Genomic DNA, 16,781 nt, shown 5'->3' on the forward strand with positions numbered 1-16,781 from the left:
TCGGGAGACCCGGTGCCGGTGGTGCAGGCCAACTCAAACGTTGTATTAGTGGCCGTAGCCGTCACTGTAAAAGTAGGTAAGTGTACGATGTAATTGCAGGACGTGCTGGCACTGCATTGGCAACGGACAGACTGGCGGTCTTCTTTCAGGCGTGGAGCTTACCGTAGCTGAGACCCATATGAAGATCATCAAGTTGACGGCGTAGTCTCTGCCCTTTTGCAAAGAGGAACCAGGAGACAGCCGGCTTAACGATGTTATTATGAATATATGGATCAAGTAGCAAAGAAAGGCATATAAGCGCCGTTATGCTCTTCAAAACGGAGGTGTCAGGGGTCAGAGCGACCCGCGTGGTGGAGGCTTGTATATATACCCTTTTATTCTTGCTACGCCTTAACTACCTCATTACTCGCGTTTTACCCATGATCTTGGTATCCCTAGAATCTAAATCATTAGAAGATCATGTATTTATCGTGGTAACAAGGAGAGCAGAACAGTCAGCACGACGCTGGTCGGGTGTAAGAAAGAGAGTCGGCAGTGGATGCCAGGTGTCCACGGCGGTCTTCAGCTGTATGATATTGCAAAAAATTGAGGATATATCTCCAAAGCAACTACTGTTTTGTCGGGGATGATCAAGTGCGGAGGTACCCGGATCGCTTCCGGGGTGGGGTTCGGACATCCGGAGCGGGGAGACAACCGTAACATATTACGCTGTCCGCGGGCTTTTCTTACACCGTTACGTGGGGAATCTCTGCACACCACTCCAGACGACGAGGTGGGTCGGTCCATCTGTGTGTGTGCGGATATAGCAGGACAATTCCGAAAAAGTGCTTGTTGGGCATCATTCGGAGGGGACTGACTGACACAAACCCCTTCATGCCCAGGTCATCACTACCAAAGCAACTTGAATCTTACATCGGATCGCATCCTCCGCATCGCGTTCAGCATGTCGCCCAGTACCGTTCAAGGCAAGAAGTTCTACAGCATCGCGTCCATCCCAGCCGACGGGATCGGTCCCGAGGTCATCGAGGCTGGTATCGAGGTCTTGAAGGCGCTCGCTGAGGCCCGGCAATCCTTCGAGCTCCAGTTCACCAACTACGACTGGAGTTCCGAGACTTACAAGAAGACGGGAAAGTATATCCCGGATGGCGGGCTGGAAGATCTCAAAAGGCACGATGCTATACTCTTTGGCGCCGTGGGTGCTCCAGGTAGGCAAAAAACCCCGAAGCATCATAATATGGGCAGGCGTTCAGGACTCACACCAGAACATAGACGTCCCCGACCACATCTCCCTCTGGGGTCTCCGGCTAGCCATCTGCCAGCCGTTCCAGCAGTACGCCAACGTGCGTCCCACGCGGGTCCTCCCGGGGACGCAGTCACCGTTGCGCCACTGCGGGGAGGGTGACCTCAACTGGGTCATCATCCGCGAGAACAGCGAGGGCGAGTACGCGGGCCAGGGCGGGCGGTCGCACCGAGGCAAGGCGTGGGAGACGGCGACCGAGGTGTCCATCTTCACGCATCACGGCATCCAGCGGCTGATGCGCTTCGCCTTCGAGACGGCGCAGTCCCGGCCACGCAAACTGCTGACCGTCGTCACCAAGAGCAACGCCCAACGCAACGGCATGGTCCTCTGGGACGAGGTGGCCGCCAAAGTGGCCAGCGAGTTCCCAGACGTGACGGTGGATAAAATGCTGGTGGATGCGATGACGACGAGAATGGTGCTCAAGCCTGAGACACTGGATACCATTGTCGCCACCAATCTAGTGAGTTGTGTCGCGGCCAAGTAATTTCATTTCAGAGTCTAATAACCCGGCGTACGAGTAGCATGCGGATATTCTCTCTGACCTGGCAGCTGCACTGGCTGGGTCCATCGGGATTGCGCCCACAAGCAATCTCGACCCGACGCGCGAGAATCCGTCCATGTTCGAGCCGATCCATGGGTCAGCGTTCGACATCACGGGCAAAGGCGTGGCCAACCCCGTAGCGACCTTCTGGACGGCGGCCGAGATGCTGGCATGGCTGGGCGAGGGCGAGGCTGCAGCAGCGCTGATGAAATCGGTGGAGAGAGTCTGCAGCAGCGGCGTCATAACGGCGGATCTGGGCGGCAAGGCGACGACCCAGGAGGTGACGGCGGCGGTAGTGGCTGACATTCGCTCCAAGGCCTGAGTAATGGTGACAGATTAGGCGCGTACGTACGGAGTACAAGATCGACAATTCGAGAATAATGGTAACGAATGCGATCGAGGATCCGAGCATGGGGCCGTATGCGGACAAGCTGCTAATGCATGGCTACTATATATCTTACGAGTAGGTGTCTGCTTTCGTGAGTAATACCTGGAACAACACTGAACCCAGTGATGATCAGAAATACCTCGTTTGCAGCCGAGTGCCTGATGACAATGATTACGTGAGGCGTTAACCCGTCGAAGTTTGAACTGTCGGGTGGCGGCGCGGTGTGTTTGGTTCCTGGCTAATAACAGTAGCCGAAAACGGAAACATTTTTTTATTCCTCCCTCGGGACTGGACAAGGATCGTCGTCATCCGGATTCCGGAGGGTAAGGGGTCAAATCATCAATGGCCATTCGAATCAACAACATCGCTGTGCACAGCGCATCCTGAATCGGGATCGACCATTGAGGAGCAAGGAGAGCCATTCGTGCATGTGAGAAATCGGAGACTTTGGCTTGGTTGGGGGATGACATTTCGATCCAAGGATGCCCTGGCCAGGTGGTGGGCTCCCGCCCCTCCCCCAGGGAGTCCAGGGCCGCCCAGGCTACCTATGCACATAGTAAGGTTACGAGAACCAGCTGCTGTCCATTGAGGAGACCACTGAGTGTCCAGGGCTGGAAGCGCCCCTCCCATTAGGGCCCATCACGTCCCACAGCGCCTGCAATGAGTCGGAGGGCCCCGTGTTCGGGTATTACGTGCCCCGTGTTAGTGGAGCCCATTGCGTTGCCCACCGTTGCCCAGCCTCTGAAATCAGGCTTTGAGCCGCCGCGACTCTGCATCCATCGTCCCTGTTTCTTTTTCTGCTTCCCATCCATGGGCGCTCCTTCCCATGTCTCATCACCACCACCACCTACACCATTCCCATCGCCGAATGCGGGGGGATTGTTGTGTCTCTTGTCTGGCGGGTTGATCGTTGAGACAACACTTGCGTGACTTGCTACATCGCGTCGCCGTCATATCATCTTGTTGCCCTTACTTTATACTATTCCTGGTGCATTCATGATACATGCATCCCAGCAGACCCTGGGTGATCGACGTGACAACGCACCACCGCCCAGCTCCAGCAACCGCCATACTGTGCCATTGCCAGCAGTCGACGACAACTGCTTTGTTGCAGCCGCCGACAAAAAAAAAAACCTCAACCCTCGACTAACAGCTAGTCTGTTATTGCGCCTTCGCCTTTCCAGCCCCGCCAGCATCATCTCGTCCGATTCTTGCCCTGATTTCGGAACTTTTGCGCCGTCAGACTCCCCATCGCAGCCAGTATCTTCCCACCGTCCCAGATCCGAGTATATATGATAGCACATGGCTCGTCATTGTTGCTAGCTTCATCCTCGAAGTCACGATGCGTCTCCAAAGAGGGCCGTCGAGCTTCGGCTGCCGGTTGGCGGTTCTGCTGCTAGCCGTCGTCTCTGCTAGATTTACCATGGCATACGATCTGGATACGGACTCGAAAGGTACGTATCCACGCCACCATGCGGCCTACCATACCGCCTCCGGTGCAGCGCAATGACGACTCAGGGCTAACCTTTGCCAGACTCTATAAAAAGCATCGCAAAGGACATCACTAAGGATATGCTCACCTTCTACCACGGCGACGAGCCTGGACAAATACCAGGCGTGCTGCCCGAGCCGCCATACTACTGTAAGTCCCACCACTCTCGGCCCGATTCCGGATGTCGTATACCTCGTTTGGCGAGACATAGACCTGATTATTCTCCCAGGGTGGCTAGGTGGTGCCTTGATGGGCACCCTCATCGAGTACTGGTACTACACCAGGGACGATACCTATGTCGACCTCACCAAGCAAGGCCTCTTATTCCAGGTTGGCGAGCACAATGACTATATGCCGAAGAACCAGACCCTCACCGAGGGAAACGATGACCAGGGCTTCTGGGGCCTCGCCGTCATGTCCGCCGCCGAGTACAACTTCCCGCACCCCAAGCAAGATGAGCCATCGTGGCTCGCCCTCGCCCAGGCTGTCTTCAACACCCAGGCCGCTCGCTGGGATATGGAGAACTGCAACGGCGGCCTGCGGTGGCAGGTTTTCAATTGGAACAAGGGCTGGGACTACAAGAACTCCATTTCGCAGGGCACATTCTTCGCTCTTGCGGCTCGCCTGGCTCTCTTTACCGGAAACGAGACGTACGGCCATTGGGCCGCCAAGACATGGGACTGGATGACAGGGGTTGGGTTCATCGATGAGCATTGGTACGTCTACGACGGCGCCCATATTCCCAACAACTGCACCAAGATTGTCCCTTGGCAATTCACCTACAACGCGGGTACCTTCATCCATGGGGCCGCCGCCATGTACAACTTCACCGAGGACCAGGAATGGAAAGACAGGCTGGATGGACTTCTCAAGGGCGCCAAGGTCTTTTTTACAGGTCCCGAAAAGAACATCATGGAGGAGGTGGCCTGCGAGCCTGTAGACCGCTGCAACATCGATCAGCAGTCCTTCAAGGCCTATCTCAGCCGTTGGCTTGCGGCCACCACCCAGTGGGTACCCGAAACGTCCGACATCATCTTACCCTGGCTCCAAGCTTCGGCAATAGCCGCGACGAACCAATGCGTTGGCGGGGACAATAAACGAATGTGTGGCATGAAATGGAGCACGGAAAAATACGACGGGACGACCGGCGTCGGGCAGCAGATGGCGGCGCTTGAGGTGACGCTCTCGTGCATGATCAAGGATCGAGGTCCTATTTTGACCTCCAGCACGGGAGGAGAAAGCAAAGGCGACCCGAATGCCGGTAGTGATGACATTGGGAGGGAACGTCCGGAGGGAAACATTGTGTTCGCCCCCATATCGACAGGCGAGCGTGCTGCGGCCGGCATTCTTACGGCATTGGTCATTGGGCTCCTAGTGGCGGGTATATTTTGGCTGTTCGTGGACGAGACCTCAGACAAGAGCCCCCTGAAGCAGATGAAAGATTTCAAGTTTGCCGCAGCGACAGTTGCTGCGGTTCCGGCGGCAGGGGCTGCGGCCGTCCTTCGGAAGAGGAACACGCAAGAGGTGAACGAGAAGGGCGATGCGAACCAACTTTCGTCCGCCAGCCCCGAGGGCAGCTCGTCCGAGCAGGTCAATGCTCCGCCAGCAGCCGCGATGCGTGTATCCAGGGTGGAGAACAGAACGGAGCGGCATTCGCGGAGGGTGTCAAATATGCCCCTAGGATGGCCTAACAATGCGTCCATACGGTCGAGCGTGGTGGTGGAGTCGGGCAGTGAGCGGTCGCCATCAAACCAAGGCCACAGCTCCGACTCTGCTCAAATCTCTGAGGATGGAGACGTGAATCCGGCCTCGGCTTCAACACAGCCACGACCGCCTCAGCCGTCTCACCAAGCAGACGACGAAATCAGCCCCGCCCCGCCACGCGGATGAGACAAGCACATGGTTTGCTTGGAATTGAAGTACTTGGGTATTGGGAGCATGGAATGGATAGAATTGTTTTGATGCATTGTTTTCATTGCTGGTGTTTACTGGGACTGGCGCTAGGGCACTTTTATCAAGAATGGGTGGTGTTTTTTTTTTTTTGGAGACTAGGATCCCTCTCAGTCCTTGATGCTACGGGAAACAGAGTATCTGTTTTTAGCATGATTTAAAACTCTCCATATAGATTTAGATGATGAGTACCTAATTCTTATTACCGTTACGAATGCCGTATGGTAGTGCTGGTGATGTTCCTTGGCGAGTTCCCCGAGGCATAGTCTAGTCTAGAGCCGGGTACCGATAGTTTACAGTCACTTGGTTCACACTGGAGCAATCACTTCCGTCCAAGCATTCATGATCTGATTTCAACCAGATTTTTCTCGCTATTCGCGTGTACCAGGAAAGCCGATGGTATCTGCCGCCCTTTATGCCGACTTGAGGTACGTCGCCTTCACAGCCTCCTTCTCCCTCTCCAAGTACTTATCAAAGCTACTCAGAGGGAAGTTCCAGGCCTTGAACTCATCCATGTCAATGAACTTGGCCATGGACCTCATGGCCAGCTGCCCGCCGACAAAGGGATTGGTGGCCTTCTGGGCATCAATGTCCTCATCCGTCATGGGCACCATCTGCAGGTCCCGCCCCGTCACGGCCGCCAGCTTGGAGACAATCTCCCCCATGGTGAGCATCTCATCGGCATAGCTCAGCGTCACGCCGTGGAACCGCGCCGGATCGAGCAGCGCGGCCGCCGAGACGGCCCCGATGGTGGCGGTGTCAACCAGGGGCAGCACCACGCCGGGCTGCAGCGCCGTGGTCCACCGCCCCGTGTCGGCGAGCCCAGAGACCTGCATCCTGGCAAATGGGTCGACGTAGTTGGCCATGAAGTTGCCCGGGCGCAGCACGGTGTGCGTGGGCAGCGAGGACGAGCGCACCGCGCGCTCAATGTCCACCTTGGAGGCCAGCAGGGCGGCGAGCATGCTGTCCTTGTCGAAGAATTCGAACTCGTCTGCACGGTCGATGCCTATGCCGCTCGAGTAGACGGCGTGGGTGGCGCCTGCGGCGGCGGCGGTGCGCATGATGAGGTCGGCCTGGCGCAGGTTGGCGCCCAGGTCAGTGAAGTCGGGCATGAAGTTGAGGAAGACGGCCTGGGTGCCGGCGAGGGCGGCGGCAAGGGCCTCGGCATTGTCGAAGTCGCCGTGCCAGAGCTTGACGCCCAGGGAGGCAAGGGCCTTGGCCTTGGGGGTAGTTGGGTCTCGGGCGAGGGCGTGGACGGTGGCGCCGGTGGTGAGGAGGTGGCGGGCGACGGCGCCTCCCTGGGTGCCAGTTGCGCCGCAGACGAAGATGGTGGGGGACATGTTGGGCAAGGTGTACTTCTGAAGAGGGTGTAAGTCTAAGTGTAGAGGAGAGGTGCTTGGTTGAAGATGTTACCTAGTAGTTTGAGGGTACAAGTCTAAATGTAGAGGAGAGATGCTCAAGTGAAGATGGAGTTAGAGTTCAAGTCCTTGGGTATGAAAGCCAGCCCAAGATGCATTTTTATAAGAATGTCTAGGCTAAGGAAGGTGGTATGCAGCCCAGATCGGAGTTCCGTCGATGCTTGCCGTTGCCCCGTTTCCAGCTCCGCCATCACTCCGATTCCACCCCGGGCGGAGTTCCGCCTTTCTCCACTTTTCCCGATGTCAGCTTCAGGAGCTCAGCAGCTCAGGAGCATCGCCCACCTCACAATCTCATCAGGCACCATCGTTCACCGCAATCCTCACCAAGTCTCCCCATACTCGTACCGCATTATCATATCCCTATGCTGGCACTCGACTCCCCTCCCCCCATGTCACTGACCTCGCGGGAACGCCACAACCCACCACCACGACAGAGGTCCTGCGCCGCGTGCATCAAGGCCAAGCGCAGATGCGACGCCGGATTTCCGTCGTGCATGAGGTGCTCCCAGCGGGGGATTCCATGTGAGCTACCGGTTCGGAGGAGCCGCCGGGCCACGCATGGAGGCCCCTCGTCCGGCGCGACCCCGTCCTCCATGACCATGCCAGACCTGCCCAACCTATTCTCCTCAGCTACGTCGCCTGTTCCCATGGATCCCTCGTGTGCCTTGCTCGAGGATAACCTCTTCACTACCCTGGGCCCTGTCCTTCCCAGTGTTGGGCTCCCCGACCTTGCACAAGAACCGGCCGATCCACAGTTCAACTTCCTTATGCAGTCCCTTGATGAGCCGGCCCTGGAGCTTATCCACCAAGCCTCGACAATGGCAGCGCCCACTACCAAGAATTTCGAATACGCCCCCGAAGTTCCCATGCGGAGACTGCAATATGCCATTGACCAGATCAAAAAGGTGCCCTCCATGATGGTGCTGGAGACCCAGACGCCCTGGAGCCATCCCAAGCTCTACGAGGATGAGATGCCCCGATCTATGCAGGGTAAACATGCCTCACCCAGGATCATGCTATGCAATATTATATCACACGGCTGACTCGTGCCAGACGCCTATGCCTGCTGCGCACTGTACATGTCCAAGAACCGGTGCAACGCCCCCGTCGTCCTACGCAGCATCCACGCGCGCACCAACGAGCTCATGGCCCAGCCCGAGCCCACGATACCCCTCGAGAGCCTCGCACGCACGCAGGCGCTCCTCCTGTACCACATCATCCGCGTCTTTGACGGCGACATTGCAACTCGGGCGTCGGCAGAGCGCACGCAGTCGGCACTCGAGGACTCGGCCATGGCGCTCCTGGCGCACGTCAACTTCGACGTGGGCGCCCAGCACCCGCCGTCGACGGAGCTCCCCCTACACCCGCTAGCGGCCACGAGGGCCTTCTGGCGCGACTGGGTGTTCCAGGAGTCCGGGAGGCGCACGCTCATCTTCACCTTCTTCCTACTACAGGCCCACCGCGTCCTTTCCGGCCAGCCCGTCTCGTCGTGCGACGGGCGCCTGGGCATGTGCCACTCCTTCACGCTGTCGGCGCCGCTGTGGCATGCGCGATCGCCTGTCGAGTTTGCGCGCGCCTGGGGCGAGACAAGCCACTTGGTCGTGGTCAATGCAACTCTTGGGAGTGTGATGGGTGAGGCGAGGGCGCAGCATGTCGACCTGTTTGGCAAGATCATCTTGACGTCCATCATGGGGGTTGATGAGGCCGAGGGGTGGTTTGCCTCACGAGGGGGCTCGCTGTGGGGGATCGTAGGGGGTTCATAATGCCCAACTCTATTAACTTAATATTTCAGAACTGTCTTTTGAGTACTGGTAGCAATAAAGTTCATGTTTACGATTTAACTCATTGGGTTTGACTTTGGAGGCTTGGAATTGGAACCGAGATGGCCGGCTGTAGGGTAGCTCACGGTCCAGATCACGGGAAGCGCCATCAAGAAGATCCTTGGCGTAATCCTGAGCCAAGAAACTCAGGGTCCCCAACTTTGAATTACGTTTCAACTTTGCTTCCTTTCACTGCTCCTCCACAAAAAGTCGCAACCCAGCGGCGTCCGACGCTCGATGCCCTACCCAATTGCCAGCGACTGATTCGTAGGGCACGACGACGCGGCACCATGTCTGCCCACCAACTCAACACCCGCGTCCTGCGTGACGACGGCGACAACGGATCGCTGCTGTCGCCCCTCGGTTACGACGACGACGCCTCCTCCGTGCACAGCCGAAGCGAGCAGGACACCGACAGCGATGACGACGAGCTGCAGCTGCGTGCCAGGAACAGCCGCGAGCTGCGCGCCCGCGACAGGCTGGTGCTGATGGAGGAGGAGGAGCTGGAGGGGCTCGTCACCGACTCGCGCCGCAGGCAGCAGCGCCAGCGCCGGGGCTCCGCCCTGGCCGTCCCCAACCCGCTGCGGATGCTCAAGCGCAGGGGAAGCAACTCGTCCATTGCCTCCGCGGCCAGCTCCGTCGAGGACCTGGTCGACGAGAAGCGCAGGTCCCGCCGCGCCCGCCGCCAGCAGAAGAGGGAGAGGCTCCTCGAGGACGCGCAGCACGGCGAGGATGGCGAGCTGATGTACGAGATGGAGGAGGGCGGTATGAAGGAGGGTTCGTCGACGGGTGAGAGCAGCGACCGCGATGATAGCGACGAGATGGATCGGCAGCGGCTCGGGATCATGGCCGATGCAAAGGCCCGGAGAGGCCAGACGTGGCGTCGATGGCTCCTCATCCATAGTCTCATCGCCATTGGCTTTGCCATACTGGTGCTCATGGCGTGGAAGCTATCCAAGAACAAGAAAGGCCCGCCCACCCCGAAGCAGGACTATGCCAGCAACGGCACGGCCTTGTTCGCACCAACGACCATCATCATCAGCCTTGATGGCTTCCGGGCCGACTTCCTCCAACGAGACATCACACCGCGCCTCAATGCTCTCATCGAGGACGGTGTGTCCCCAAAGTTCATGCGCCCGTCTTTCCCCTCCGTCACCTTCCCCAACCACTATACCTTGGCCACGGGCCTGTACCCGGAGAGCCACGGAGTGGTGGGCAACACCTTCTGGGACCCCGAGCTCAAAGCCGACTTTCACTACCAGGATCCGGATCGGAGCCTCCACCCAAAGTGGTGGGGTGGCGAGCCATTCTGGGTCACTGCGGAGAACCAAGGAATCAGGACCGCAGTCCACATGTGGCCGGGGAGCGAGGCACATGTTCTTCACGTCGAGCCAACCTTCATCGACAAGTTTGACGGCAAGGAGACTCTCGACAAGAAAGTGTCGCGGATCCTGGGATTCCTTGACAAGCCAGGTAAGGAGGATAAGACCGCGGCACCCGGCGAGATGAGGCCGCAGGTGATCGCCGCCTACGTTCCCAACGTGGATTCCGATGGCCACAAGTATGGCCCGAACAGCACAGAGATACGGTCTACCATTCAAAGCACCGACGGCTTTGTGGACCAGATTTTCCAGGGTCTGAAGCAGCGCAACCTCACAGACATTGTCAACATCATGATCGTGTCTGATCACGGCATGGCGACGACTGACACGTCCCGTCTGATCCAGCTGGAGGATCTCATCGACACATCTAAGATTGAGCACATCGACGGCTGGCCCCTTTATGGCCTGCGGCCCTACCACTCTGCTGACCTGCGTCCCCTCTACGATCAGCTGGCCAAGAAGGCTGAGTCGAACCCGAATTACGAAGTCTATCTCCGTGACGAGAATATGCCCGACAGATATCACTTCTCCAAGAACGACCGTATCGCTCCGCTGTGGATCGTGCCCAAGACGGGCTGGGCCATCGTCACCAAGGACGAGTTTGACGTGGCCAAGGCCAAAGCAGACGGCACCGTCTACCATCCCCGTGGACTGCACGGCTATGACCACGAGCACCCGCTCATGCGAGCCATCTTCATCGCTCGGGGCCCTGCATTCGCTCACCCCGCCAATAGCGAGATTGAAGTCTTCCGTAAGTCTGACCTGTTACACCTCCCGTTCCAAAAAAAAAACAGTTCACTTGTGTGCCATGCTCACACGCTTACCCTTCACAGAGAATATAGAGGTGTACAACATGCTGTGTGACTCTGTCGGTATCGAGCCCAAACCCAACAACGGCACCCTGCGGCTGCCGCTGAAACCTATTGGCGTCCACAAGCCCGGGGATATGCCTGAGCCCCCCGCGGACCCTGAGCCAGAGCCGGAGCGCCCTGCGGCTCCCAGTGCCCCCAGTGCCCCCAGTGCCCCTGATCCCCCGAGGCCGACGGCTCCTGGCAAGGCCGGAGGGGAGGCGTCATCGTCGGCAGAGGAACCCCCCAAGAAGACGCAGGAGGCATCAAAGCCTGCGCCCCCGAAGCCTGAGCCTACGAGCGAAAAACCGCCCGCGTCCGACGGAGACGATCACGATGGGGATGACGAGGGGTCCGAGGGTGGCCTCAAAGACTTGTGGGATTGGTTTACCCATAAAGTAGACAAGGTGTGGGACGCAATCACCGGTTCTGGCTGAGACTTGCTTGTATTTCTATTTCCCATTTCCAGGTTTGCTTTTTCCGTTCTACGGGTCTGTAGATGTAGGATCTCGAGCATGGAGTTTAGGGCGTACTGATATTTAGATTCGCGCAACGAATGGAGAGGTTAGAACAGCAACACACATTCAGATCATCGCGATACGCTGAGTAAGGTCACAGTGCTTATCAGTTGTCGGTTCGCCTAGGTAGGTAGTATGAGGCATTGCCACAAGGCTCGGGTGGTTGCCTCTTGCCTTGCATCGAATCGTTGACAGCGTGGCTTGCACACTGACTCGGAAAGTGCAACAGCGGCGCATGACAAGCTACACAGGTCCAACACTTTGCCATTCCAAGTCTACCCACAGTGAAAAAAAAATGTCGACCGTGCTTTTATTCACTGGCCGCTGCATGTTTTAATATCCGCAATACTAGGCGACCTCCCGGCGTAATGCCAGCACGAGGTTGCCATTTGCCAGACAAGCCCAACAGTGCAACAAGCGCCTACCTCCGCTTGGAAGTTGGTTGAGTGTCCAGCGCCTTCCTCGCACCCACACCTGCCCCACTAGTAGTCTAGTAGATTCCTATAGCGCCCACCTACCCAGCTAAAGGCCCCGAACGTGACGCGACAGCCAAACGCGGGCGGGTTCCTGGCTTTCGGGTTCCGGGGGCGTCCAACTTTGACGGTGCCTTCGGAAGGACCGACTTTATCTCTCTCCGTCCTCAATACCCACTCACTTTTCTATCATCGACATAAACTCTATCAGGGGCGTCTTGTTTTCGCCCAACCCCCAGCCTTGAAGCCAACACGGCCCCTGCCAGACAGTGGCCACTGGCCACGACGCCTGTCGGCGCCCCCTCCATCTCTTGATTGCCTCACCGGATGAGTCGTTGCCGACGACTCGCCCCGGCGGCCGCCTACCGCAGCGATGGACCTCGTGGACCAGCTCACGGAGGAGCTGACCTGCCAGCAGGTCATGCTCAGTTCCCTAGAGGGCGAATCATTCGACGGCGTCGAAGCTGAGCGCGATGAGATCACGACCGACATCGCCAGGCTGGAGAGGCTCCTCGAGAGGGCGCAGCGGGGCGAAGATGCAATCGAAGATGCAGTTGGCGAGCCTGCAACCGAGGATGATGGTGAGTGGTCCTGCTCCTAGAGGCTCAACCGCTTTTTTTTTTTCCTTTTGCCCTTTTTGGGCACATCGGCCTTGTCAGACAAGGAGACTGACAGTCTGACTGTGCGTCCTCAGATTCGCCTCAGACTTTGAGACAACAGCCTCGCCAGGTCGTAACTCCGGTTCACGCTTCGGGTACGTGAAAAAATTGTTTTCTTTTTTGATTTGCAACGTCTTGCCGATTCCAGCGCCTTTTCCCTTTTCAATGCTTCGATAGGTGTTTGTGTACTGGGTCCGAGGATTTCATTATAGCTCTATCTGTCATGGCCCGAGGGCCGCCCCTTGCTTGTTCCATTTGCCACAGAAACACATCACATCACCCCTCGCTTTGTGCAGCTGCCTGAGCTATTGCCTGCTGTTCTCTCTTCCCCGATAACTATCTTTTTTTTTCTATGACACGCTCTCTTGCTCTTGCTATAGATACACAAAGTGCTAACATGGACGACTTCTTCTTCAAAGCGAACCCTGTGGGTAACTATTCTGCTGGCCCCTCTCGATCAAGGCAACATGATATTTCCACTCCTTCAAGGGTGCAGGAAGCCTCGAGTGATGCCGGGTCAGTCTCTCTTCCAAGCAGGAAGCGAGAGCGCACCCTGACTACCTCGTATGGCCAACAGAGTGCGAATAAGTCAAGACGAACAACCCCGACACCGATGGATAGTTTTTCGTTCGGCTCCTCGCCTACCAGGGCATCCAATCTTAATGGACTTGACTTTATTGACCTTACTGGGTAGGTTTATTGGCCTGGAGGTATTGATGCAGCAGCTGACTGTTGATAGGGATAATGATAATGATGTCAGTGCCACTGGAAACCGACGCCATCAGGAGACTGAAGATGAAGATTTGATCATGCAGCTGTCAAGCCAGGCGGGGTCTCCTTCAGGAAATTATCCAGTCTCTTCAGGACAGAGCAGTGCTTTTGACCGAATCATGAGTACTGAGCAGCTCAATCCCAGACTGTCGGATCATCGTTCGAGTCGATTTCCATCCGCTAGCCCGGCGCTGCGGGTCGACGACGGTTCCATTGCGAGGCAGCAGCCAAATTTCATGCCGGGGAGTTACAATTCATCATGGGATGAGCCGAGTTACTCAAGGTTGACCAACTCTTCGCCCGCCCCTGGGTCTAGTACGTATGGTAGTAGGAACACGCCGGGATACCGCCCACCTACATTTGGTGCGCCCAGTGTACCTGGTGCGTTTAATGGACATCTCACTCTACCATCGATACAAGATATTGGGTTCGGACCGGGTAGCGATATGGCTCACTTTGGTCACGACTCTTCGTTTTCTGGGCTTTCGGCAACACCGTCACAGTTCGGGGGAGTGCAAATGATTGCAGTCCCACCACACCGGTTTTCGGACCCTGCGCAACAGTTTACAGGCCCGGCACAGCCGTTTGCACTCCCGACACAACGATTTTCACTCCCAAAACAACCCCAAAACCCCCTTTCCTCCATCATTCAGCGTACTAGCCAGTTCGACTTTGTCAATGGGACCGATGAGTCGGGCGACTCGATGCCAGAGCGCTTGACGAACTACATCCACGATCTTATGCATGACTCCAGGGTTTCAGATAAGGAACTAGACGATCTCCTGAAAAATATTCGCCCAGACATGGATATCCCAGAGATGAACCGCGATGGAACCCCCGAAGGTCTTAAGGCGACACTATATCAACATCAAGAACTCGCCCTGACGTGGGCGAAGAAGATGGAAGAGGGTTCCAACAAGGGCGGGATTCTGGCAGATGATATGGGCCTGGGTAAAACGATATCCATGATTTCGCTCATGCTTACACGGAAAGCCACGTCTCGCCCAAAGACAAATCTCATCGTTGCCCCTCTTGCCTTGCTGCGACAATGGGACGAGGAGATCAGGTCAAAGATTAGATCGTCCCATAAGCTGTCGACTATGATATACCACGGGAAGAAGTCGACAACCGAAGAATTACTAATGTACGACGTCGTCCTGACTACCTATGGCACTCTTGCGGCGGAACTGAAACGACTTGATCGTTTGCTCCTCGAGAATGGCGACCGGCAGGTAGACTTCAACGACAAAGCAATCTCAGCAAAATTGCCTCTACTTCACCCCACCAAGGCCGTCTTTCACCGTATCATATTGGACGAGGCCCAGTGCATCAAAAATAAGGAAACCAAGACGGCTAAAGCGGCATATCGACTCCGAAGCACCTATCGCTGGTGCCTGACCGGAACTCCAATGATGAACGGAGTGTTCGAGTTATTCTCCTTGCTTCATTTCCTTAGGATCAAGCCATACAGCCAGTGGACTCAATTCACGTCGGTAAGTGATATCCATATGGCTATCTTCTCTGTGATGGGCTGAAGCTGACAAGCGAACGAATCTCAGGCTTTTGGAACTTTGTTTGGAAGGCGTGGCGAGCCCAAGCCCACAGCAATGACGAGGCTTAGGGCACTCCTGAAAGCAACTATGCTTCGACGGAAGAAGGATTCGCAGCTGGATGGCAAGCCTATTGTGCGTCTGCCTCCAAAAATTGAAGAGGAGGTTCACGTCGAGCTGAGTCCCGACGAACGCGACTACTACAACCAGCTAGAAACCAAGTCGAGAGTCCTCTTCAACAAATACCTCCGCGAGGGAACTGTGGGGAAGAATTACTCCAACATCCTGGTACTCTTGCTGCGGCTTCGTCAGACATGTTGCCATCCGCACCTCAATTTGGATATTCCTGATGGAGCTGCAGCCATAACCGATGAGCAAATGCTACAGTTGGTGAAGGATTTGGACTCTTCTGTCGTGGACCGAATCAAGGAGATCAAGGACTTTGAATGTCCGGTTTGTTACGATGCGGTTCCGAGTCCATCATTCTTCGTCCCATGTGGACACGACAGTTGCCAGGAGTGCCTGAGCCGCCTTGTTGATGCGGCTCAAATATCTGGCATCCAGCAAGGAAACGAGGGACGGAATGGCGAAGAGGTCACGTGTCGGTGCCCGGTGTGCCGCGGTACTTTCAATGCTGCCAAATGCTTCACTTACGACGCGTTTCGGCAAGTGCATATGCCAGAGACCATCAAGAAGGAGGAAGTCGACGACGAAGAGACGGCCAGCGAGGACGAGACGGAGGTGGACTCTGAGTCCGACGAGTATGGCGACGACGTTGATGACAAGGGAAACCTAAAAGATTTCGTGGTCGATGACTTCTCTGACTCTGACGAGGGCGTTAAGAAACCGATCAAGGATGAAGATTCGACTTCGGTGAGAGCACCGAAGGTGAAGAAGAAGAAGAAGAAAGTAAAGAAGAACAAAGGAAAGGAGAAGGCTGAGGAAGTGCGGCCGAGTATGCTCAAGTCTCTGCGCAAAGAAGCCCCGAAAAACCGAGCTGCGTTCAAGAAGTACATGACATATCTGAGGAAGACTTGGCTCCCGTCAGCCAAGGTTACAGAATGCATGAAGCTGCTAAAGAGCATCGAGGAGGCTTCAGGCGAGAAGACGATAATATTTTCCCAATGGACGCTGCTCCTCGACCTTGTGGAAGTTGCCATGCATCACGAAGGCTTCAAGAGAAAGCCTGAAAGATACGATGGGAGCATGTCTGCGATTCACCGGAACAATGCGGCAACAGCCTTCCGCAACAATCCCGATGTCAAGGTCATTCTCGTCTCTCTACGAGCTGGGAATGCGGGGTTGAATTTGACAGCCGCCTCGCGGGTCATCATCCTGGACCCCTTCTGGAACCCTTACATTGAGATGCAGGCCGTGGATCGGGCGTATCGCATCGGCCAGCAGCGAGAAGTCAAGGTGTATCGTATTCTGACCCAAGAGACGGTAGAGGATCGCATCATCGAGTTACAGGAGAAGAAGAAGGAGGTTGTTGAAGCTGCTCTAGACGAGTCAGAGAGCCGAAAGATAGGACGACTCAGCACCAGTGAACTCAAGTTCCTGTTCAACGGAACGCGTTAGTTCGTTAGGTCAAGACTTGATATCCCCTGATGACGAGAAGAGTGTACTGATATACAAGTTTTCTCTGTTGGTGTTTAATATGCGTCCGGAGGG

At 56.2% G+C, this 16,781-nt stretch overlaps 5 protein-coding genes across 5 annotated transcripts; 4 read left to right on the forward strand and 1 right to left on the reverse strand.

Moving 5' to 3' along the window:
* Positions 1-943: 943 nt before the first annotated feature.
* On the forward strand, positions 944-2,163 carry ACO1O0_005289 (uncharacterized protein; the record flags this gene model as incomplete). Its single annotated transcript, XM_083194714.1, has 3 exons — positions 944-1,205; positions 1,270-1,760; positions 1,822-2,163. 3 exons carry the CDS (start codon positions 944-946, stop codon positions 2,161-2,163), a joined length of 1,095 nt encoding a protein of 364 aa, XP_083049627.1.
* A 1,489-nt stretch (positions 2,164-3,652) lies between these two features.
* On the forward strand, positions 3,653-5,611 carry ACO1O0_005290 (glycosyl hydrolase family 76-domain-containing protein; the record flags this gene model as incomplete). The annotated part of the gene is made up of 3 exons (XM_083194715.1): positions 3,653-3,683; positions 3,764-3,871; positions 3,951-5,611. The coding sequence occupies 3 exons, from the start codon at positions 3,653-3,655 to the stop codon at positions 5,609-5,611; spliced, it is 1,800 nt and encodes a 599-aa protein (XP_083049628.1).
* Positions 5,612-6,084: 473 nt separating this feature from the next.
* Positions 6,085-7,011, reverse strand: ACO1O0_005291 (uncharacterized protein; the record flags this gene model as incomplete). The annotated part of the gene is made up of 1 exon (XM_083194716.1): positions 6,085-7,011. The coding sequence occupies one exon, from the start codon at positions 7,009-7,011 to the stop codon at positions 6,085-6,087; it is 927 nt and encodes a 308-aa protein (XP_083049629.1).
* Positions 7,012-7,682: 671 nt separating this feature from the next.
* ACO1O0_005292 (alkaline-phosphatase-like protein) lies at positions 7,683-11,576 on the forward strand (the record flags this gene model as incomplete). The annotated part of the gene is made up of 4 exons (XM_083194717.1): positions 7,683-8,079; positions 8,143-8,837; positions 9,167-11,042; positions 11,125-11,576. The coding sequence occupies 4 exons, from the start codon at positions 7,683-7,685 to the stop codon at positions 11,574-11,576; spliced, it is 3,420 nt and encodes a 1,139-aa protein (XP_083049630.1).
* Positions 11,577-12,503: 927 nt separating this feature from the next.
* ACO1O0_005293 (SNF2 family N-terminal domain-containing protein) lies at positions 12,504-16,688 on the forward strand (the record flags this gene model as incomplete). The annotated part of the gene is made up of 5 exons (XM_083194718.1): positions 12,504-12,711; positions 12,860-12,884; positions 14,222-15,053; positions 15,120-15,563; positions 15,627-16,688. The coding sequence occupies 5 exons, from the start codon at positions 12,504-12,506 to the stop codon at positions 16,686-16,688; spliced, it is 2,571 nt and encodes an 856-aa protein (XP_083049631.1).
* Positions 16,689-16,781: the final 93 nt, after the last annotated feature.

The sequence above is a fragment of the Amphichorda felina genome, assembly GCF_050947745.1.
Source record: "Amphichorda felina strain 45539 chromosome Unknown scaffold_5, whole genome shotgun sequence".
In the NCBI taxonomy this organism is placed as follows: Eukaryota; Fungi; Ascomycota; class Sordariomycetes; order Hypocreales; family Bionectriaceae; genus Amphichorda; species Amphichorda felina.